Source organism: Lepidochelys kempii, chromosome 9 (genome assembly GCF_965140285.1).
Source record: "Lepidochelys kempii isolate rLepKem1 chromosome 9, rLepKem1.hap1, whole genome shotgun sequence".
In the NCBI taxonomy this organism is placed as follows: domain Eukaryota; kingdom Metazoa; phylum Chordata; order Testudines; family Cheloniidae; genus Lepidochelys; species Lepidochelys kempii.
The window spans coordinates 54,550,059-54,574,525 of record NC_136388.1 but is presented as its reverse complement, the minus strand read 5'-3'; the positions used below and the strand labels follow the sequence as shown (position 1 = coordinate 54,574,525).

Below are 24,467 nucleotides of genomic sequence, written 5' to 3'. Positions count from 1 at the left end.
TATAAACTGGCCACTAGGAAATTTAGATTAGAAATTAGACGAAGGTTTCTAACCATCAGAGGAGTGAAGTTTTGGAATAGCCTTCCGAGGGAAGTAGTGGGGGCAAAAGATCTATCTTGCTTTAAGATTAAACTCGATAAGTTTATGGAGGAGATGGTATGATGGGATAACATGGTTTTGGTAATTAAATATTCATGGTAAATAGGCCCAATGGCCTGTGATGGGTTTTTAGATGGGGTAAGATCCAAGTTACCCGGGAAAGAATTTTCTGTAGTATCTGGCTGATGAATCTTGCCCATATGCTCAGGGTTTAGCTGATCGCCATATTTAGGGTCGGGAAGGAATTTTCCTCCAGGGCAGATTGGAAGGCCCTGGAGGTTTTTCGCCTTCCTCTGTAGCATGGGGCACGGGTCACTTGCTGGAGGATTCTCTGCTCCTTGAGGTCTTCAAACTACAATTTGAGGACTTCAATAGCACAGATATAGGTGTGAGGTCTTTTTTAGGAGTGGTGGGTGAAATTCTGTGGCCTGCATTGTGCAGGAGGTCAGACTAGATGATCATAATGGTCCCTTCTGGCCTAAATATCTATGAATCTATGAATACAGTAGACTGGAAACCATCCACATTGCAATGACTGCTGAAGCTGTTCATTCTCTCATACAGCCAATCATTTAATGCAGGGATATGGAAGACGGCATAGCACTCACCTCTTTCAATTCCTTTCTAACCGTTTAGAGCATCAAAAGAACTTTAACATAGTAGGGTGGGTGAGTATGGCTTTCTTGATGCAATATACTGAGAACTCCAGTTATGGGTTAAAAATCTTTTCTTCCTTTAGGAATTACCTCTGCAGACTTTATTTCTTGGGAGATCAGCCAGAAGAAACCACCCCAGTCAGACTAAAGGCACTGTGTTTGTTCTGCATTACTTGACTACAGATTGGAAAAGCCTGAACTATAGAGTGGAGGTGTAGAAGTGGCCCAGAGAAGCATGTTTTAAGGTGCTCATGAGTGTCTGACCTTGGCAAACCCTCGCAGGGCTCTGGGCCGAAGACTGGTGGAGTGGGAGGGCCCAGGCTCCCTTACCACCCTCTAACCACAAGGCGCCATCTCTTTTAAGTGCCAGCCATCACAACCTTTCTCCATTATTCCATCAATGCCAGCCTTGACATCCCTATAATCTCTTTCCACACATGCTGTAAGAGGAAGGTTGCACATGATCACTGGGTTCGCTCAACTTCCTTGTTGCCATAATGAAAAACAATGCAGCCATCAGGAAAAGGTGGTACAAGAACATTCATACTTTGGTTCAAATCGAAAATCTATAAAACATTATTAGTACCATGTTTAATTCCACTTAGAAGGGTCCTAAAGTCGAGAGTAAAAAAGAAGCAAGTGATCGAATAATTCCTGCACTGAGCCCAACAATTTGTGGTTAAACAAGAGCATGTCTTTAAAGAAACATCCAATCTTTATTGAAAGATGAAGATTGAGAATTAGTCACATTCCTTGGTAAACTACTCCAATGGCCACCTACGACAACTTAAATCAGGTGTGCAATTTTCTTGTTTGAATTTTTATAGCTTTGACTTCCGGACATTTGATATTGTTACGCCCTTGTGTGCTAGATTAAAGAGCCCAGTAGTATCAAATGCCCTCTCCCTGGATAGTGTCTTGTACATCATGATCAAGTCACCTCCTAACCTTCTCTTTAATAAGAAAAACTGAACTCAAGTCTGTCACTGTAAGGTGTGTTACCAAACCTCAAACCATTCTTGTAGCTCTTTCCTCTTCAATTTTCCAACACAGCACTAAACTTACTTTCTATTTTAAAAGAAAGAAAGAGGAAAGTTATTCTAATTAAATAGTCAAATACTGGAGTCATTCTATACATACAAGATTCAAATAAATCAATAGTCAAGGCAGTTACTACTTTAAACAGAATTTTCTAGACTTACCTTGCTAATCTCTGCCTCATATTCCTGTCTCAGTTCCCCAGGCTTGCTTAGCTGATGCAGTGGTTGGGATATGCAAACTAATCCAGAGAAAGAGAGAAGGGGAGTGTGGGGAAAACAAAATGATCACTTTAGATAGCTCAGATTTTTATAGATTATTTTCATCCTATAGTCCATTACAATTTCATATTATCCTAGTTTAACTTAAACCTAAAATATGCAGAACACAACCATATCCAATACTGCACCTTAACTCAACTGTGTCCACCTAGTGGGAACATGCAGTATGTTCCAATTCAGTGAGAAAGCAAATACATCTCTCAAATCACTTCCAGCTTCCCTCACCCTCTATGACAGGGGTGGGCAAACTTTTTGGCCTGAGGGGTTCTGAAACTGTATGGAGGGCTGGGTAGGGAAGGCTGTGCCTCCCCAAACAGCCTGGCCCCTGCCCCCTATCTGCCTCTCTCAGAACCTCCCACCCATCCAACCCCCCCCTGCTCCCTGTCCCAACCCCTATCCACACCCCCGCCCTCTGACAGGCCCCCCAGTACTCCCACGCCTATCCAACCTCCCCTGTTCCCTGACCACTCCCCCCGATTACCTCCCCAAAACCTCCACCCCATCCAACCGCCCCCTGCTCCCGGACTGCCCCCCAGGATTCCCTACCCCTTATCCAACCCCCCGCTCCCCGCCCCCTTTCCATGCCGCTCAGAGCGGCATGTCTGGCAGCCACGCCACCCAGTCCGAATGCTGCCCGGTAGGAGCTTGCAGCCCTGCCTCCCAGAGTGCTGGCGGCACAGCGAGCTGAGGCTGCAGGGAAGGGGGGACAGCAGGGGAGGAGCCAGGGGCCAGCCTCCCCGGCTGGAAGCTCAAGGGCCGGGCAGGATGGTCCCACGGGCCAGATGTGGCCCACAGGCCGTAGTTTGCCCACCTCTGCTCTATGAGGAAAATGGCCAGGCTTCCTTACACTTTAGGATAGTGCAGCATGAAATGTAAAGATCTTAAAGCTGACCTTCAAAGGAAAAAAAAGAGTCTGTGCCCTCTTTTGTTCTTTATAGTATATAAAGACAGCCTGAAATGTGTGTTGCTCTGTTGATTTGAAGCTATTTCACAGGATTCTCACTCTTGAGCGCTAAAAATTCTTGACTGGATAGAACTCTCAAAGCTAATCTGTTGCAGGGCTTCACCTCCATATATCAACAGAGGAACATTCCCAGCCTGGATTGGCAGTGATAGAGCTCACTGGTGTCCTCAGATGTCAGTTTCTTTTTCAAATAAATGGAAGAAATTTATCAATTCATAGCTGTACAGGTAAAGCCACTCAAACTCTGATGACAGTGAATGGACAAGTGAGATTCCTGTAAGATTATTATTTTCAAAGAAGCAAAATTAAGCATGTCTCCCTCCTTCTTGATGAAGGATATGATGCCCTGATTACTTGTTTGAAATTTCTGGGTTATCAGGCTCTGAAGGTTCTTAGAGCAATCAGAACTGCCCTTATTTTGCAAACACTAATGTGCAGGTTTCATCAGTGGAGCAAGTTCATAGCATGTGCCTATAATTTTATCACTGCCTGATCTAGTGTGTATTGTTGCTATTTTTATTAAATGGGACATTTCTTGAGCTATTTACTTTCTAAAAGTAAGAGTCCTTTCCAAAGCCTTGGCTGGGACGATTTAGTTGGTGTTGGTCCTGATTTGAGCAGGGGTTGGACTAGATGACCTCCTGAGGTCTCTTCCAACCCTAATATTCTATAGTCATAACATCTTCACATGAAGACAAAATCTGTATAAAACAGCCACAAATAGCCAGGAAACCCAATTTAACACCAAGAGACAATCTGTGTTCCTGTTGCGAGCTTTATTTGGGGCCATCAGGCCTAGGGTGCAGGCTGCAGTGCAACAACCTCCCATAGTTTTGGGATTCCCTTGTCAGGCAGTCTGAGGGCCTGGCTGTCAAGTTACAGTCTGTCATCCCCCTGTGCTTCCTGGGTTCTCTCAGTCAGCCAGCAGAGGAGGGAAGGGGTACCAAGGTCCTCCCTCTCCAATGGGGAAGTGGTGAGGAGACAGTCTCAGACCCTCTTAGCTAATACACTAGACCAGCCTCTCCTGGGCCACTTCCTACATCTCCTGTTCTCTCTTTGGCTAGGGGTGAAATCCCCACACACTGCTTCCCTCTCAGCAAAGGGTTGCTCTCACAGTCTCAACAATTCAGATAATCATCTGGGGCTTCCCAGTTCACTTTCAGTGTCTAGTTGTTTCCTCTTGTTGGAGTGGGAGAGAAGGGGGTGAGGCCCCTCGCCTCTTGGTCAGATCTTACTCCAGTCCAGACCTTTCCCCTATAGATCGCTTTGTCCCAGAAGCTACAGGACCTTACTCCTAAGGAAATTCTGCGCCACTGCGCAATGCAGAATTTTGCAGAAATTAATGTTGTATGTACAGAATTTCCTTTAGCCCACAAAAATGGGCTGCAGTGCTGCTGGCCACCACTAGGGTCCAGTGGACCTGGAAGAGCCCAACTTTCACATAGAAGACACTGCCCATCATAGTCTCCTGAGCAACAAGTCTGTCTTTTGATATTTAAATACAGAACAGCAAAGATACTGAAATAATTTGTTGAAAATCCTGAGGAAACCTCAGGAGTAAATAAAATCAACTGATGTCAGTGAAAGCGTTCAGCCCTCCAAAACTATTTGGTTGGAACTTCCAAAGTCAATATGAAGTTGGAGGGTTAAGACCCAAGGCTGAGAATCATCATGATGATGATGATATCTAAAGAATTTTTTTCAATTTATTTTACCTTAGAAATATCAGGAATGTCAACATGGGAGCTGAGGTCGATATAACTATGTTGCTCAGGGGCATGGATTTTTCACTCCCATGAGCGACACAGTTATTCCGATATAGGTCTATAGTGTAGACCTGGCCTAAATAAAAATCATTCTAACTCTCAGTTAACCACGTTTCACTTCCTTATGACTGTGATGCCAATCCTAGTAGTTGTCAGAACCTTGGGCTCGAACCCATACCCACTGTTTTGTTTGGAAGTAGCCTAGGCCATCAGGCCACACCGACACATTGGTTACAAGGGAATTCACAGACTTGGTGGGCCAGCTTTCAGGGTTCCATGACCTGCTTCTTGACTGACCACAGGATCTTGACCCTGATTGGTTGGTGACTATATATAAACTTACTGCCTCACTTCTGGGCTTGTCTGAGCAAGAAGCCATTGCCTGCTAGTTGCTAGTCAGACCCACCTGACCCTGCCTTGCCCCACCTGACCTCATCTGGCTGCCTCGCCCTAACCCCAGCACCCTCCTCGCTGTACCTTCCCCTTGGATTAGATCTTCCCTTGTGTTAACTCTGACCACCACTTGGGACTACCCATTGCCCTGCCCAACTTCCCGCCATTACAGTAGTCTATCCAGCAGTCTCCCAGGCTGTGACCTGGTGTCAGTAAAATGTAGCCAGGGCTTGGGTATTTTTAACCATGTCACTCATACTATGTTGGTGATCAAATAAAAAGACCCAAGCACCATTTACATTTACAGCCTCCTCTATTACCACTACTGGTAATTTTCCTTGCATAGACAAGATGCCCATTTTTTGTGTAAAACACAAAACAGAAAAACAAATGTGCACTTTTGAAAAAACGAACATAAAAAAGGGCACAAGCTCATTTCTTTCCTTTGCAAATTACCTTTAACAACAGCAAACTAGTGTGAGACTGCATTTCCCAGATGATTCAATAATTTAGCTGTGCCAGCAATTGCTTTATGATCTCACTTCATGACATCCAAGCTCACTAATACCAATTACTTTGCGACAGCACAAACAGATACAAGACAAATGTCATTTTACTTACTGTCCTCTTCCAGATCCTGTCCATTAACTCTGCGCTGGCATTCTTCTGGGTAATTCTTTTGAATCCTTTCCCACAGTTCCCAATTGATAAGAGTATTTTTGCGGGCATTATATCGTGCCCAAGAAGAGACCCGCCGGCGGCAAAAAGGGCAGTACAGACTTGCCTTCTCTACTGTCAACTGGAAACAAGAGTTACAGAGTGTGTGGTTGCATGGCAGGGTCACTGGCTCCACAAAAATTTCCATGCAGATTTGGCAAAGACAGTCAGTCAAGGAAAGCGGAGCCTCAGATCTCTTTGACATTTTGATTCCAAGCAAAAGAAGGAGGTTAATGCAACATCAGTACCTGAAGCCAAAACAAAAAACGCATTTCTTAGTTGGTACTATCAAGAATACAATTTAAAACAGAGTTTAAAATGTTTGCTGAATAACGTATAAAAAGGCTTGCGCTATCAAAATGTGTGCTTAATCAGCTATTTTTGTTCATCACACCCAAGATTCCAGATTTGCAGAGTAAACTGGAAATCCTTCTCAAAGTCATCCTGAAATGTTACACAAAATGCTTGGAAATGAACTGCAAAGTTTTGCACAAATCCTAAATGCTCTATTATAAAATTCCAAAATAGAAGGGGGAAAAAAATGTATGCAGGGCTAGAAAATTTACATGCATCCACTAGCTACGGTGAAAAATACTTTTCCCAACATACCCCTTTTCCCTTACAAAGATATGCCCCTTGCAATGCCACTTGTGGGATGGGGAGTATGCTGAACACGCAGGTGAGAAGCCAAGCCCATTTGCCCTATTTCCCCAGCCCCTCAGTTCAGGGACAGGGAAGGTATTGAGATTTCTACCAGGGTGATTCCCTTAATTAAATGGCGGATGAAATTCAATGTTGATAAATGCAAAGTAATACATTTTGGAAAACATAATCCCAACTATACATATGAAATGATGGGTTCTGAATTACCTATTACTAGGGCCCCACCAAATTTACAGCTGTGAAAAATGATTAACAGACTGTGAAATATGATCTCCCCTGTGAAATCTGGACCCCAGCCAGCAGCTCCTATCCTGCACAGGGCTCTAGCTGCTAGTGCCCGCCAGGGATTGAAACAACTTCTTCCCCTGTAAGACCACTCCCAGAGAAGGTCAGATCCATCTCTGGGATTCTCCCCAGCTGCAGGAAGCTCCACAGCTCCAGCTGTTACACCCCTCCTCCCTGCCCCAGAGGCTGTGGCTCCAGCTGTCACCCCTCTGTGTGGAGAAGCTGCGGCTCCAGCTGTCAGCCGGCCACAGGGAAGGGAAACTGCAGGAACCAGACCTATGGTAACTCATCCTGCAATACCCTGCAACCCTCACTTCTGTGCTGCTGGTGGTTTTAGAGATGGGTACCCAGGCAGCAGCCTTCCTCTCTGGCTGCCCAGCTCTGAAGGCAGTGCTCCTGCCAGCAGCAGGGCAGAAATAAGAGTGGCAATCCCACAATCCCGCTACAATAGCCTTGCGGCCCCACCACCACCACCTGACCACCTTTTGGTTCGGGACCTTCACGGTTACAACACCGTGAAATTTCAGATACAGTAACTCCTCGCTTAACATTGTAGTTATCTTCCTGAAAAAGGCTACTTTAAGCGAAATGATGTTAAGCAAATCCAATTTCCCCATAATAATTAATGTAAACAGGGGCGTTAGGTTCCAGGAAATTTTTTTTCATCAGACAAAAGACATGTATATATATATATATACACACACACACACACACACACACACACACACACACACACACACACAGAGTATAACTTTTAAACAAACAATTTAATACTGTACACAGCAATGATGATTGTGAAGCTTGGCTGAGGTGGTGAAGTCAGAGGGTGGAAAAGGGGATATTTCTTAGGGAATACCTTACTGCTAAATGATAAACTAGCACTTGGCTGAGCCCTCAAGGGTTAACACATGTTGTTAACGTAACCTCACACTCTACAAGGCAGCACAAATGGAGGGAGGGGAGACTGCATGGCAGAGAGAGACAGAGACACCACTGCCCACACTCTAAGTACACTGCCTTTTTAAGTAGATAAGTAAATTGAGACAGCAGCTGCTGCCAGCAAGCTCGCTCTGTCCTGAACCCTGTCGCGTGTCCCCCCTGCTCTGAGGAGATGGGGTGCAGGAGCAGAGGGGAGGGGGACACCCTGACATTAGCACCCCTGTTCCCCCTCCTTACCTCCCCGCACAGCAACTAGGAGGCTTTCGGGAGCAGCTCCAAGCCAGAAGGCAGGCAGGAGCAGCACAAGGCAGTGGGGGGAGGGACAGCTGAACTGACTGGCAATTGACAGCCTGCTGGGCGGCTGCAGCACAGGGAACAGGGAGCTGATGGGGGGGCTGCCTGCCGACCCTGGTTCCAAGCCCCCACCAGCTAGCTCCAATGGGCTGCTCTTCCTGCAAGCAGTGGACAAAGCAGGCGGCTGCCAAACAATGTTATAAGGGAGCATTGCGCAACTTTAAACAAGCATGTTCTCTAACTGATCAGCAACATAACAAAACATTAACCCGCCAGTGAGGAGTTACTGTGTAAACATCTGAAAATGTGAAATTAACTAATTTTAAACACACACACACACACACTAAAATTGACCAAAATAAACCATGAATTTGGTAGGGCCCTAATAATAAGACCATAACTATCATAATGCCACTATACAAATCCATGGTAGACCCACACCTTGAATACTGCATGCAGTTCCAGTTGCCTTATCCCAAAAAATACATTTTAGAAGTGGAAAAGACAGAGAGAACGGCAACAAAAATGATTAAGTGTACAGAACAACTTTCATCTAAGAAGAGATTAAAAAGACTGGGACTATTCAGATTGGATCAGAGATGACTAAGGGGGTGTATGATAGATCAGGGGTTTTCAAATTGGGGGTGGTGACCCTCAGGGGGTCACAAGGTTATTATGTGGGGGACGCAAGCTATCACCCTTTACCCCAAACCCTGCTTTGCCTCCAGCATTTATAAAAGTGATAAATATATATATTATAAAAAAATGTGTTTTTAATTTATAAGGTGGGGGCTTGCTGCGTGAAAGGGGTCACCAATACAAAAGTTTGAGAACCACTGAACTAGTAGGACTATATATTTGAAGCCACTTATTCCACACCATTACTGGAAAAGATGAGCATTCTCTCCTCCCTCTTGCTGTGTTTCCCAGGGGAACATTTCCAACACTGTACATATTTTCTAGCCTCTGGTTTGAGGTCCCCTTTCTCAGTCAACACCTCCATTAACTGCATCACGAAATTTGTCTATTCTTGTCTGTTTAACTGTTACCAACATGATTCTGAACACTAGTAAAGAAAACTGACAAGAGTCTGGTCAGATTTTACTGACTTCATCTGGCAAAGCTCTGAACAGAAGCATAGGCAGTGGGATTGTCAGCAGACTTAGCCCTGGTCTACACTACGAGTTTAGGTCGGATTTAGCAGCGTTAGATTGGTTTAGCCCTGCACCCGTCCACACTACAAAGCCATTTTTTCCCCAACTTTAAGGGCTCTAAAAACTGGTTTCTGTACTCCTCCCTGATGAGTGGATTAGCGCAGAAATCAACCTTGCTGGGTCCAATTTGGGGTAGTGCAGATGCAATTCAACGATATTGGCCTCCGGGAGCTATCCCAGAGTGCTCTATTGTGACTGCTCTGGACAGCACTCTCAACTCAGATGCACAGGCCAGGTAGACAGGAAAAGCCCCGCGAACTTCTGAATTTCATTTCCTATTTGGCCAGCGTGGTGAGCTGATCAGCACAGGTGACCATGCAGAGCTCTTCAGCACAGGTGACCATGCAGTCCCAGAATCACAAAGAGCTCCAGCATGGACTGAATGGGAAGTACTGTATCTGATCACTGTATAGGAAGACGAATCCGTGCTATCAGAACTCCGTTCGAAAAGACGAAATGCCAAAATATTTGAAAAAAAATCTCCAAGGGCATGAAGGACAGAGGCTATAACAGGGACCCGCAGCAGTGCTGTGTGAAACTTAAGGAGCTCAGGTAAGCCTACCAAAGAACCAGAGAGGCAAACGGCTGCTCTGGGTCAGAGCCCCAGACATGCCGCTTCTATGATGAGCTGCATGCCATTCTAGGGGGTGCCCCTACAACTACCCCAGCCCTGTGTGTGGACTCCGTCAATGGACTCTCACGCAACAGGGATGCGGATTTTGGGGACGAGGAAGAGGAGGAGGTTGAAGCACAGTAAGCAAGCAGAGAAACCGTTTTCCCCGACAGCCAGGAACTGTTTCTCACCCTGGATCTAGTACCCTCCCAACCCACCGAAGGTGGGCTCCCGGATCTAGAAGGCGGAGAAGGGACTTCTGGTGAGTGTACCTTTGTAAATATAATACACGGTTTAAAAGCAAGCGTGTTTAAAGATTAATTTGCCCTGAAGACTTGGGATGCATTCGCGGCCAGTACAGCTACTGGAAAAGTCTGTTAACACATCTGGGGATGGACTGGAAATCCTCCAGGGACATCTCAGTGCAGCTCTCCTGGATGTATTCCCAAAGCCTTTGCAAAAGGTTTCTGGGGAAGGGCAGCCTTCTTCCGTCCTCCATGGTAGGACACTTTACCATGGCACACCAGCAGCATGTAGTCTGGAATCATTGCATAACAAAGCATGGCAGCGTATGGTCCCGGTGTTTGCTGGCATTCAAGCAACATCCGTTCTTTATCGCTCTGTGTTATCCTCAGGAGAGTGATATCATTCATGGTCACCTGGTTGAAATAGGGGAATTTTATTAAGGGGACATTCAGAGGTGGCCGTTCCTGCTGGGCTGTTTGCCTGTGGCTGAACAGAAATCTTCCCTGCTGTTACCCACGTGGTGGGGGGAGGGGTGAAGCGATCATCCCAGAGAATTGGGTGTGTGTGTGGGGGAAGACGGTGAGTTGGGTTTGTGCTGCACGTTAACCTGAAAACCGCAGCCCCTCCTTTTAAATGGCCAACCCAACGGGTGCTTGGTATGTGAAATGAGGGTACTGCTGTTTGAAACCATCCCCACATCTTAGGAAGGTTAAAGAAGTCAAAAGACTGTGGCTGCAAGCTGAATTCTGTTGCCCACTGGCCCTGTGCGTGTCATCTCTCACACCATACCGGCAGGCCCTCAATATAAGGGGCAAAATGCGACCTTGTAAACAAAGCACACATACTATGTAATGTTAACAGCTTGGTTCACCATGAAAGAGTCTACCCCTTGTTCTCTAAAATGTGTACTTTTAAAGACTAATCTCCCTTTTTTCCCCTCCTGCAGCGGCAAATGTTTCATCGCTCCACGTATCATCTCCGTCCCAGAGGCTATCAAAGATTAGAAGTAAAAAAAAAAAAAAAAAAAAACCACACACACACTCGCGATGAAATGTTCTCTAAGCTCATGCAGGCCTCGTACACTGAAAGAGCCCAGCACAATGCGTGGAGGGAGACAATGTCAGAGTCCAGGAAAGCACAAAATGAACGCGAGGATAGGAGGGACGAGCAAGAGAAGAGCTGGCGTCAGCATGATGAGAGGAGGTAGGATGCAATGCTGAGGCTACTGGAGGATCAAACTGATATACTCCGGTGTATAGCTGAGGTGCAGGAAAGGCAGCAGGAGCACAGACCACCGCTGCAGCCCCTGTGTAACTAACCGCCCTCCTCCCCAAGTTCCATAGCCTCCTCACCCAGACGCCCAAGAATGTGGTGGGGGGCCTCCAGGCACCCAACCACTCTACCCCAGAGGACTGCCCAAGCAACAGAAAGCTAGCATTCAATAAGTTTTGAAGTGCAGTGTGGCTTTGTCCTTCCGTCCTCCCTTACTCCCCCACCCCACCCGGTGCTTCCCTACTCCCACCCCTCCCGGGCTACCTTGGCAGTTATCCCCCCATTTGTGTGACAAATTAATAAAGAATGCATGAATTTGAAACAACAATGGCTTTATTGCCTCTGCAAGCAGTGATCAAAGGGGGGAGAGGAGGGCGGTTGGCTTACAGGGAAGTAGAGTGAACCAAGGGGCAGGGGTTTTCATCAAGGAGAAACAAACAGAACTGTCATACTGTAGCCTGGCCAGTTATGAAACTGGTTTTCAAAGCTTCTATGATGTGCACCACGGCCTGCTGTGCTCTTCTAACTGCCCTGGTGTCTGGCTGCGCGTAATCAGCCTCAACCTCCCGCCCGCCATAAACGTCTCCCCCTTACTCTCACAGATATTGTGGAGCACACATCAAGCCGTAATAATGATGGGAATATTGGTTTCGCTGAGGTCTAATCTAGTCAGTAAACTGCACCAGTGTGCTTTTAAACATCCAAATGCACAGCCTATGGATGAACAGCTCCTGACTACTGTCCAGGGTGCCTGTGTATAGCTTCATGAGCCATGACATTAAGGGGTAGGCTGGGTCCCCAAGGATAACTATAGGCATTTCAACATCCTCAACGGTTATTTTCTGGTCTGGAAAGTAAGTTCCTTGCTGCAGCCGTTCCTACAGACTAAAGTTCCTGAAGATGCAAGCGTCATGTACCTTTCCCGGCCATCCCACGTTGATGTTGGTGAAACGTCCCTTGTGATCCACCAGTGCTTGCAGCACCATTGAAAAAGTACCCCTTGCGGTTTATGTACTCGCTGCCTTGGTGGTCTGGTCCCAAGATAGGGATATGTGTTCCGTCTATGACCCCACCACAGTTAGGGAATCCCATTGCAGCAAAGCCATCCACTGTGACCTTCACATTTCCCAGAGTCACTACCCTTGATAGCAGCAGCTCAGTGATCGCGTTAGCTACTTGCATCACAGCAGCCCCCACAGTAGATTTGCCCACTCCAAATTGATTCCCGACTGACCGGTAGCTGTCTGGCGTTGCAAGCTTCCAGAGGGCTATCACCACTCGCTTGTGAACTGTGACGGCTGCTCTCATCTTGGTATTCATGCGCTTCAGGGCAGGGGAAAGCAAGTCACAAAGTTCCATGAAAGTGCCCTTACGCATGCGAAAATTTTGCAGCCATTGGGAATCGTCCCAGACCTGCAACACTGTGCGGTCCCACCAGTCTGTGCTTGTTTCCCAGGCCCAGAATCGGCGTTCCACGGCATGAGCCTGCCCCATTGCCACCAGGATGGCCAAATTGCTGGGGCCCGTACTTTGAGAGAAGTCTGTGTCTATGTCCTCATCACTGTCCTCACCGCACTGCCATCGCCTGCTTTTGCAGGTTCTGGTTCTGCATATACTGCTGGATAATGCGCATGATGTCTAGAACAGTCACAACTGCCGCGGTGATCTGAGCGGGCTCCATGCTTGCCATGGTATGGCGTGAGCAGGAGAGCAGAGTGGCAGCAGAAGCAGCGGGTGGAGGACGATGCTGACAGCAATATGGCGCCCGCGCAGAAAAAGGCGCAAAAAGATTGTTGGCTGTTGTTTTCATGGAGGGAGGGAGTGGGGAGAAAGGGGTAGGCTGGCAGCAGACAGTGCAGTACGACTGCAAGCTGTCAGTCTCCTGGGTGGTCACGGTGCTGCTGGCTGGAAGAGCGACCTGAGGCAGAATGGTTCTCTCAAGGATTGAACTCACAACCCTGGGTTTAGCAGGCCAATGCTCAAACCACTGAGCTATCCCTCTGCCAATATTCCAGGCAGGACTGAATCTCCATTAGACAAAACTTAAAGAAGAGAATGACCGAGTCACTCCCGTTTATGTCCAGGGGCCCCTGACAGACCTCATTGAGGTCTTCCAGGAGCACCTGTGTCTGCCCAGGCGCCCTGACCGACCACACCGAGGTCGGCCAAGAGCTCCCAGGAGATGGGGAGGACGGCTACCAGTCGTAATGCACCATCTGGGGGGGAGGGATAGCTCAGTGGTTTGAGCATTGGCCTGCTAAACCCAGGGTTGTGAGTTGAATTCTTGAGGGGGCCATTTAGAGATCTGGGGCAAAAATTGGGGATTGGTCCTGCTTTGAGCAAGGGGTTGGACTAGATGACCTCCTGAGGTCCCTTCCAACCCTGATATTCTGATTCTATGATCTGCTGCCACAAGGCAATGAGCTGCTGCTATGTAGCAATGCAGTCCCGCACCTGCCAGCACCCAGGAGATGTACGGCGACGGTGAGCTGAGAGGGCTCCGTGGTTGCTGTGGTATGGCATCTGCATAGGTAACCCAGAAAAAAGGCACAAAACGATTGTCTGCAGTTGCTTTCAGGGAGGGAGGGCCTGGTAACATACCCCGAACCACCCCTGCAATGTTTTTTGCCCCATCAGGCACTGGGATCTCAACCCAGAATTCCAATGGGGGGCGGAGACTGTGGGAAAGCTACCCACAGTGCAACGCTCTGGAAGTCGACGCTAGCCTTGGTACTGTGGACGCACTCCGCCGACTTAATTGCTTTCTAAAAAATTGACTTCTATAAATTCGACCTAATTTCGTAGTGTAGATATACCTTTAGGGAAGCAACACTATATCTGAGACATGTTTGGAAGGTCATTTTCACAAATATAGAAAATACTTTATTTTGCAAAGTTTAGGGAACTCCTTGCTCAAGAAAGCTTCCTACTCACCATTGGCATGTGGATTTTTTGAGCCCTGATGTTGCTACACCCCAGTTTTTAAACAATCACTTGGAGGAACCCCTTCAGTGGGCCAGAACCCCATTAGATCTCATTGCTCCGAGACCATGAATCCTCACTGCCTCCTGGACTGAGCTACTGGCTCCCGCTCTCCTACTTCACATTGTAAGCGCCACACAGCGAGTCCAAATGAGATAGCCCCCTGGTAGAGACTTGTACACTCTTCAGGGACTAATGCACCCCAGCCAGTATTTGCAGTAAAGCCCCAAACAGCGTTTTCAAAACAGAATAGGATTTATTTGTTAACTGGACCACCACATTAGAAGTCCTTAGATTAGCATTCAGACATGTCGCTTAAAGCACATAGTCCATTCTGGCCAAGACCCAATTCATCAGATGAGCTGTAATGAATTCTATTTTCAAGTTCTCTCTCTCTGGTGTCCTTTCTTAGTAAATTCAAAAGGTAAGAGAACCCATATCTCATCCAGAGCCCACACTTATCCCCACACCTCCCAGTCCCTTGCTCTCCAGGCAGGGCCATGCTTTGTTCACAGCACCCCCCTAACCAGAGCTTCCCACTGTTGAGCACTGATTCATTAGTCACTGGAGCGTGCATTGTCTCTCTGGACTGGTTCTTGATCTGGGTTCATTTCAGCCAATTCCTTCATGATTTTATTTATTCCACTCAGACAGGGAGGTGACAAACATACCTATGTCTCTTAGTCTGCCCTTAAAGCAAACTTAATCCTTCCCCCACCAATGAGAAGCAATACAAAGTATGAGGGGAAACTGAGGTGCCCAGAGGATTCAAAAATAGAAAATTCCCACTTTGTCATATCTGAACATAACGATTATTAATAATGAAATCAAAATGTGTATTTTAACAAGGTTAGAGACATTTACCTACTCAAGATCCTGAGCTGAAGACATTCTAGTTCTTCTGAGTGATATCACAAGTGTTATAAGCAGTAGTATCTGTGATATCATTCAATTCAGGCAGAGAAAAAGTCTACAGCACACATTTGTCAGGACCTAAGAGAGGTAATCTTGTTAAAATACTATTTACACTTTTTAAAATAGTCGCATGTGCACTACACTAGAATCTCAAGAGTTTTCAACTTTCAGTAAAGCCTTTCCAGTTTATCTGAAGATAAACATTTTTCAAAGAAATCATAAGTACATAATCAAAATTAAGCTAATATTGCTCATGGCAACTTAACATTTGAGTAATTTGATAACAGAATATTTATTTTTGCATCTGTATTCTCAAGTTACTTTTGCCAGCTGTGTACACAATTATATCACAATTGTTGCTTTGTGTTCATAAACATATGTCTTCCATTAGTCAAGGTTTCAATGCATTGCATCCACATGTCCTTTAAAAGTTGCTACTACTACAGGACCCCAATTTTAGCATCATCTGAAGTTAACCTTCAGTATTGTTCTGTGGATCAACAACGGTTCTTCCTCAAAAGGATAGTTTATTTGCATTCACCTGGTTGACTAACCTAGGGCTAAAAAGCTGAAATGAAGTAATCAAAACTGAAAAGCATGCAAAAAAATGAAATGATATGCTGTATACCTTTGGTTGTCCAATAAGAATTTGTGATACTTTTATGGACCATCCCATACCTTCCTCACAGCATTTTCCATCTGCTCTAATAGTACTGTGGAACACAAAATACATTTCATAGGCCAGTTTCAGAGTAACAGCCGTGTTAGTCTGTATTCGCAAAAAGAAAAGGAGTACTTGTGGCACCTTAGAGACTAACCAATTTATTTGAGCATGAGCTTTCGTGAGCTACAGTTTCCACGGCATGCATCCGATGAAGTGAGCTGTAGCTCACGAAAGCTCATGCTCAAATAAATTGGTTAGTCTCTAAGGTGCCACAAGTACTCCTTTTCTTATTTCATAGGCCCTGATTTAAAAAAAAACAAACAAACATATGGATCACTGATACTCAGACTGAGGCTTGGGAATGCAAGCAGCTCTTTAATTTGCCTCCAGCACCTTTTTGCAGCACATGTTATTAAAGCACTGTGTGATTTCATTATTAACCAATCAGGATGTACTTTTACTATGTTATTAACCAATTGCTGTTGATAAAATAATAATACTTGGTCGGTCATTTAGTTGTGAGAAAATATATCTATATATTAAAAATAGTAAATGAAACAATGAATTCACACTACAGTGGCTCTTTTGGGTAATGCTGATTGCTAATTTGGCTCCTGAACCACTGAGGTCGGAGTATCACTGATATAGATCAGAGCAGAACAAGTGACAATATATAATAATGAATAAGTGTTTTGTAAATGCTCCAAGTTACAATAGCTTAAGTTTAAATAACCTCTCCCAATGATATCCTCAGAACTACAGGGAACATTTATATAGGTACCAGTTAACCCATTCAGCTTGCATCCAGGACACTCTGACAACTAAAGAGGAGTGGGTAGAGACTGTTGGAATATGCAGTCCAATAACCAAGCTCTGGACATTCTGGGATGCATGCTATGAAATGCAGCACTCACTTTCATAAAACATTATTATGGACAATGATGGAAGAGACTCTGATCACCTGACCAGGATGGTGATAGTGTCTGTGAAATGCTCAGGGGAGATTAGAGAGGCTATAAAAATAAAAAAAAAAACCTCACTAATAATGGGGGATTTCAACTATCCCCATATTGACTGGGTACATGTCACCTCAGGAGGGGATGCAGAGATAAAGTTTCTTGACACTTTAAATGACACCTTTCTTGGAGCAGTTAGTCCTGGAACCCACAAGATGAGAGGCAATTCTTGATTTAGTCCTAAATGGAGCACAGGATCTGGCCCAAGAGGTGAATGTAGCTGAACCGCTTGGTAATAGTGAGCATACCATAATAAAATTTAACATTCCTGTGGGGATGGGAGGACACCACAGTAGCATTTAATTTCAGAAAAGGAAACTACACAAAAATGAGGAAGTGAGATAAATAGAAATTAAAAACTACAGTGCCAAAAGTGAAATCCCTGTAAGCAGCATGGAAACTTTTTAAATAGAGGCTCAATTTAAAAGTATACCCCAAATTAAAAAACATAGAGGATCAAAAAAGTGCCACCATGGCTAAAAAAAAAAGTAAGAAGTAGTGAGAGGCAAAAAGGCATCCTTTAAAAAGTGGAAGTTAAATCCTATTGAGGAAAACAGAAAGGAGCATAAACTGTGGCAAGTGAAGTGTAAAATATAACTGGGAAGGTCTAAAAAGAATTTGAAGAACAGCTAGCCAAAGAGTCAAAAAGTAAGAGCAAAAAAATTTTTGTAGTGAAGACATACCCTAGGAGTGTGGTGAAGCACTGGAATGGGTTACCTAGGGAGGTGGTGGAATCTCCATCCTTAGAGATTTTTAAGTCCCAGCTTGACAAAGCCCTGGCTGGGATGATTTAGTTGGGGTTGGTCCTCCTTTGAGTAGGGAGTTGGATTAGATGACCTCCTGAGGTCTCTTCCAACTCTAATCTTCTATGATTCTATGATCTTGGAGTTATTGTGGGTAGTTCTCTGAAAACATCCACCCAATGTGCATCAGCAGTCAAGAAAGCTAACAGTGTTAGGAATCGTTAGGAAAGGGATAGAATAAGAAGACAGAAAATGAGGAAGTGTATTGCCTCTACATAAATCCATGGTACACCCATATCTTGAATACTGCGTGCAGATCTGGTCACCCCATCTCAAAAAGATATATTGGAATTGGAAAAGGTTCAGAAAAGGGCAACAAAAATTATTAGGGGTATGGAACGGCTTCCATATAAGTAGAGATTAATAAGACTGGGACTTTTCAGCTTGGAAAAGAAACAACTAACAGGAATATGATAGAAGTCTATAAAATCATGACCGGTGTGGACAAAGTAAATAAGGAAGTGTTATTTACTCCTTCTCATAACACAAGAACTAGGTGTCACTAAATGAAATTAATGGGCAGCAGGTTTAAAACAAACAAAAGGAAGTATTTCTTCACACAACATACAGTCAACCTGTGGAACTCTTTGCCAGAGGATGTTGTGAAGACCAAGACTATAACAGGGTTCAAAAAGGAATTAGATAAATTCATGGAGAACAGGTGCATGAATGGCTATTAGCCAGGATGTGCAGGGATGCAAACCACGCTCTGAAGTGTCCCTAGCCTCTGTTTGCCACGAGCTGGGAATGAGCGACAGGGGATGGATCACTTGATGATTACCTGATCTGTTCATTTCCTCTGAAGCACCTGGCATTGGCCACCGTTGGAAGACAGGATACTGGGCTATATGGACCATTGGTCTGACCCAGTATGGCCGTTCTTTTGTTTTTAAATGCAGAAGATAATCTGTCTGATCTGCTGGGCCCCTTCTCATTCTATGATATAGAAGGAGAATATATAAGAACCTGAAGCATCCCTACACTACCGTTAGAATAGCATTGAAAAGCGCCTAGAACAGTGGTTCTCAAACTTTTGTACTGGTGACCCCTTTCACACAGCAAGCCTCTCAGTGTGACCCCCTTTATAAATTAAAAACTTTTTTACATTGAACATTATTATAAATGCTGGACGCAAAGCAGGGTTTGGGAGTGGAGGTTGACACCTTGCGACCCCCCGAGGGGTCACAATCCCCAGTTTGAGAACCCCTGGCCTAGAAAGTCCATAGATCTTTCTGCAGGACTCTCAGCTATTTCACTTTTGTACACACTGACAGAAGCAATGTATCGTGAGCCTCAAAGCTTCACATCATATTAAATATGAATTATTATAGTTGGCTTAAGCCTCTTCAAGCTGGTGAAAGAAGCTTGTACCAGTGAGCAAGGACACGGTCTCCTTTCATTTGATTCTCCCTTTGTTAAAGGAAACAGACTCTGGATATTTTTTGTAATAAACAGGGCCGCATCCAAGTTACCTGGCTCCATCATCAATTTCTCCTCCTATCTGTAATAACCTGCAAGACCCCAAATCTTTGACTAACTGCTTGGGTCAAAAGAAGTAATAGAATGCTCAAAAATGATGAGAAGAAAGGAAAAATAAGGTAGGAAGGTTGTGCAAAACCGTCCCTGATGTGATGCCAGTGCGCTTGGCACTCCACAAAGAGTGCAGCCCTGGCTCCAAAGATTATAATCTAAATCAGACAAATAACATAGCTCTGACTCAATATATAGTCTCAAAGTGGCACAGATTAAAAATCCAAAAGTAGAATAATCAATAGAAGGCTTCAAAGAAAACATTTTAAGGAAGAATCAGAAAACAACAGAAAGTAGCTTGGCACATAAGGAGAGAGGAAGAATTTTCTGAATAAACGGAAGCTTAAGAGAGAGGGAATATAAGGAAAGTAAATTTGCTGTGCTGGGACTTGAAGAGGATAAACTTGATGCAGATTGTGAGGAAAGGACAGTGAACAGGGAAGTGACACAGTCAGAACAATGAGAGAAGTGCAATTTTCACAGCAGCATTTTATACAGACTGGAGGTGAACAAGGTGAAGTCTGATGACTTATGATGAGATTACTGGTTCTGTGGATGAAGGGAAAGCAGTGGATGTATTGTTTCTTGACTTTAGCAAAGCTTTTGACACGGTCTCCCACAGTATTCTTGTCAGCAAGTTAAAGAAGTATGGGCTGGATGAATGCACTATAAGGTGGGTATAAAGTTGGCTAGATTGTCGGGGTCAACGGGTAGTGATCAATGGCTCCATGTCTAGTTGGCAGCCGGTGTCAAGTGGAGTGCCCCAGGGGTCGGTCCTGGGGCCGGTTTTGTTCAATATCTTCATAAATGATCTGGTGGATGGTGTGGTTTGCACTCTCAGCAAATTTGCGGATGATACTAAACTGGGAGGAGTGGTAGATACGCTGGAGGGCAGGGATAGGATACAGAGGGACCTAGACAAATTGGAGGATTGGGCCAAAAGAAATCTGATGAGGTTCAATAAGGATAAGTGCAGGGTCCTGCACTTAGGATGGAAGAACCCAATGCACAGCTACAGACTAGGGACTGAATGGCTAGGCAGCAGTTCTGCGGAAAAGGACCTAGGGGTGACAGTGGACGAGAAGCTGGATATGAGTCAGCAGTGTGCCCTTGTTGCCAAGAAGGCCAATGACATTTTGGGATGTATATGTAGGGGCATAGCGAGTAGATCGAGGGACGTGATCGTCCCCCTCTATTCGACATTGGTGAGGCCTCATCTGGAGTACTGTGTCCAGTTTTGGGCTCCACACTACAAGAAGGATGTGGATAAATTGGAGAGAGTCCAGCGAAGGGCAACAAAAATGATTAGGGGTCTGGAACACATGAGTTATGAGGAGAGGCTGAGGGAACTGGGATTGTTTAGTCTGCAGAAGAGAAGAATGAGGGGGGATTTAATAGCTGCTTTCAACTACCTGAGAGGTGGTTCCAGAGAGGATGTTCTAGACTATTCTCAGTGGTAGAAGAGGACAGGACAAGGAGTAATGGTCTCAAGTTGCAGTGGGGGAAGTTTAGGTTGGATATTAGGAAAAACTTTTTCACTAGGAGGGTGGTGAAACACTGGAATGCGTTACCTAGGGAGGTGGTAGAATCTCCTTCCTTAGACGTTTTTAAGGTCAGGCTTGACAAAGCCCTGGCTGGGATGATTTAATTGGGGATTGGTCCTGCTTTGAGCAGGGGGTTGGACTAGATGACCTCCTGAGGTCCCTTCCAACCCTGATATTCTATGATTCTATGATGAGGAGACTGTAGCAGATGATGCAAGGGATAACCTACACATGGACAAGGGCTCTAATAGTAGGTGTTAAAGGATTTTAGAGCGGTTCTAAAGGAGCTTAGCTTTAAGGATACAGTTCCAAAAATTCTGGGTACTGTTCATTTTTTTAACAGGATAAATTACTTTTATTTGACCTTTTAAGTGCAACCTGTATTTTATGTTCACTCTTCAATAGTTGCACAGATTTGTTGGTAACTATTCAACTGATTCATTTACAGAAAACAGGCTTTAAGAGTAGTGTATGCACATGTTGCCATTAGAGTGACTGAACTATTCAGTGCCAGGATACCTGAATAAATGGGCTCTCTTTTTATGAATATTTAAATGGACAAAGCAGGAGAAAAGCATTAGACTTAAAAGATGTTCTATTTTTTCATTTATAAGGACTTTTCCATAAAAAGCACAGCTGTGTATCCAGTATGATGTTCAGATTTACAGGTGTAACGCACAGAGGGGCACTTACACCACAGCAGTGAAGGCTGCATTGGCATCTCACCAGCAGCTTGGCGTTTGCTCGCCACTTGCATTTTTCAGATGCACACGCTTGCCTGTATTTTTGCACACATAAATAAGAACAGGGTTTCAGCGGTTACCCCTCGCCCCCAACTGATCCTCTTGGCCCCCCTCCAGTGCAGGGCCTCCTTCCCCCAACCTACCCCTCACCTTCCAATGCAGTAGGGTTGCCAACTTTCTAATTGCACAAATTTGAACACCCTTGCCCCACCTCTTCTGAGGCCCCACCCCCAACTCACTCCATCCCCCCACTCCTTCGCTCATTTTCACCGAGCTGGGGGTTGGGGCATAGGAGGGGCTAGGGCTGTGGCTGGGGGTGCAGGCTCCAGGGTGGGGCCAGAAATGAGGGGTTCAGGGTACGGGAGGGGGCTTAGAGCTAGGGCAAGGTGTTGGAGCATGGGAGAGGGTGTGGGCTCCAGGAGGGAGCTCAGGGCTGGGGCAAAGGTGCAGCAGGGAGTACAGCCTCCAGGAGGGAGTTTGGGTGCGAGAGGGGGCTCTGGGCTGAGGTGCGGGAGGGGATGTGGGGTGCAGGTTTCAGGAGGGATTCTGGGTGCGGGAGGGGGCTCAGTCTCCGGGAGGGAGTTAGGGTGCAGATTCCAGGATGGGGCAAGGGATTCGGGTGTAGGGTGCAGACTCTGAGAGGGAGTTTGGGTGCAGGACGGGGGTGAGGGTTGAGGTGCAGGAGGGGTGTGGGGCATGGGCTCCAGGAGGGAGCTTGGGTGCAGGGGAGGGCTCAGAACTGGGGCAGGGGGTTGGGATGCAGTAGAGGGTTCAGGGTGCAGGGTCCAGACAGGCAGCACTTACCTTAGGAGGCTCTCTGGAAGCATCGACGTGTCCCTCGGCTCCTAGGCAGAGGGGCAGCCAGGGAACTCTGAGAAGTGTGTACTGCCTCCCCATGCAGGCACCACCCCCGTAGCTCCCACTGGCTATGGTTCCCAGCCAATGGGAGCTGCAGAGCCAGCACTCAGGCCATGGCTGTCCCTCCACCTAGGAACCAGATGGACATGTCACCACTTCCAGGAGATGCGCAGAGCCAGGTAAGGAGCCTGCCAACCATGGCCGTTGCTACCAATTATGGTGTCCTAAGCACCACGAGCATCTGCTCTTCCCCCCTTTCCCCCCCCAGCAGAGGATGTGAGCTGTGCTCGAGGCCTGCGGGGCCAGGGAGGCAGGAGTTTTGGGGGGCTCCACAGGCCCAAAGTGGCCCGGGGTATTAGCATGGGGCCTGACGCCAGCAGTAGGAAGTGGAACAACTCAGCCCCAGCCAGCTCTGCTTCCCGCACCCCGGCCCCAGCCGTGTCGCTTGCATGGGTGAGGGTGGGGGCTGGGGAAAGGACTGCCCCTGCGTTCACCAGTAGCAGGAGTGGAACGACCTGGCCCCAGCCTGCTCTGCTTCCCCGCCCCAGCCGTGTCACTTGGGGAGGGAGAAGGACTACCCCCTGCACTCACCGGCAGCGGGAAGCGGAGCGACGCAGCTGGGAGCTGGTAGAGTGGAGCAGGCTGGAGCCGGGTTGCTCCACTTCCTGCCGATAGTGCAGTCAGTCAGGGAAGAGGCAGGGGTGGGAAAGAGGTGGAATGGAGAGCAGGCCGGTGACAGAGCATGGGGGAAGACTAAGAGTTGTCCTGGGACCACACCACCCTAGGGACAGCCCTGCCCCTTGTAGTGAGTGTAGCCCACAAAGGGGCCAGCCAGGGGATAGGGCTGGCCATCAGAGCTGCTGCCATGTATGCAGCATGCAACTGCCTAGGGCACCATGAAATGTGGGGCAATTTGGTGCCCCACACAGCTGTGTATTCTGCATATGCCGAGGGATGGCCCTGCTGCCAGCCCTGCACCAACTGGACTTTTAACGGCCCAGTCAGCAGTGCTGACCAGAACCTCCCGGGTTTTCCAATACGACTGGGCTTTCCAGCCAAGAAACAGACACCTGACAACCCTAGCGGTGGTCCAAGGGCCTAGAGCCCTCTTCCCCCTCAGGGTCCCTGCCTATGCCCCCAGTGCAGGGGCCCAGGGATCTCTCCCCACCAGTTCAGTGGCCTGTTACCCCCAGGAATCAGCATAAGCTGGGCCTGAAGCCTCCACTAACCACCACCCCCGAGCTACAGCCTGACACTCACCGCCCGCCTCAGCTCGAAGCCGCACGAGTGCAACGGATTCTTAACCCTCTCTCTCCCTCGGCGACAACCAGCTGATGTCATCGCGGCAGGCGCGCGCGCGGCCCGCACTTCTGGATCCCACGGCTTCCGCCTTCCCCAGGGCCCCGCCCCCGTCCTCTGGCGCGCCGTAGGGCGGGAGCCGCGGCTTGGCTTCTAAAGGCCCCGCCGGGAGCGAGGAAGGAAGGAGAGGCCAGGGCTACTGAGGGGAAAGGCCGGGCCCCAGTCCCGCCCCCAGCTTGCCTGGCTTCGGCCGCCCAACCCCGTTACAGGGCCTGGCCTGGCTGGCTCCGCCCTCGCTCAGGCGGCGGGCGGAGGCATCTCATTTCAGGCAGGGCGGGCCCCAGGAAAAGGAACGCGGAGAAACGACGCGGGGCTGCCAGGCGCCGCTCGTGCGTCAGAAGCTTATCTCCCGCCCGGCCGTGCCTGCTGCTGGGAGAGGCCGGGGCCGCGCTGGGAGCTGCCTGCTGCGGGGGCACGGCTGAACGTGCCGGCTCCTGTTTGATATGGCTGCCCTTTCCTACATCCAGTCTGGGCCCTTAGCCTGCTCTGGCACAGCTGGCCGAGTGGAGCCGGGGGCGTGGAAGCCAGGCTATAGGCTTTGGGGGGGAGGAGGGATAGCTCAGTGGTTTGAGCATTGGCCTGCTAAACCCAGAGTTGCAAGTTCAGTCCTTGA

At 47.1% G+C, this 24,467-nt stretch overlaps 1 protein-coding gene across 9 annotated transcripts in view; it reads right to left on the bottom strand.

Annotated features, from left to right (window-relative positions):
• Positions 1-23,983, bottom strand: part of RNF168 (ring finger protein 168) — a 36,148-nt gene extending 12,165 nt beyond the window's left edge. For 3 of the 9 annotated variants that reach the window (XR_013636235.1, XR_013636236.1, XM_073360403.2), the window contains exons 1-3: positions 23,756-23,981; positions 5,819-6,162; positions 1,958-2,034 (exon numbers count right to left, since the gene is read on the bottom strand). Coding sequence is in view for 7 of the 9 variants with exons in the window: in XM_073360403.2 (XP_073216504.1) it covers positions 1,958-2,034; positions 5,819-6,119 (378 nt within the window). In the remaining 2 variants the exon portion in view is untranslated. Of the gene's footprint in view, positions 1-1,957; positions 2,035-5,818; positions 6,163-15,286; positions 15,416-15,965; positions 16,051-21,587; positions 21,673-22,441; positions 22,625-23,755 lie in introns of those variants that run through there. The other 6 variants (XM_073360398.2, XM_073360400.2, XM_073360401.2 and 3 more) reach the window with 6 other exon arrangements.
• Positions 23,984-24,467: the final 484 nt, after the last annotated feature.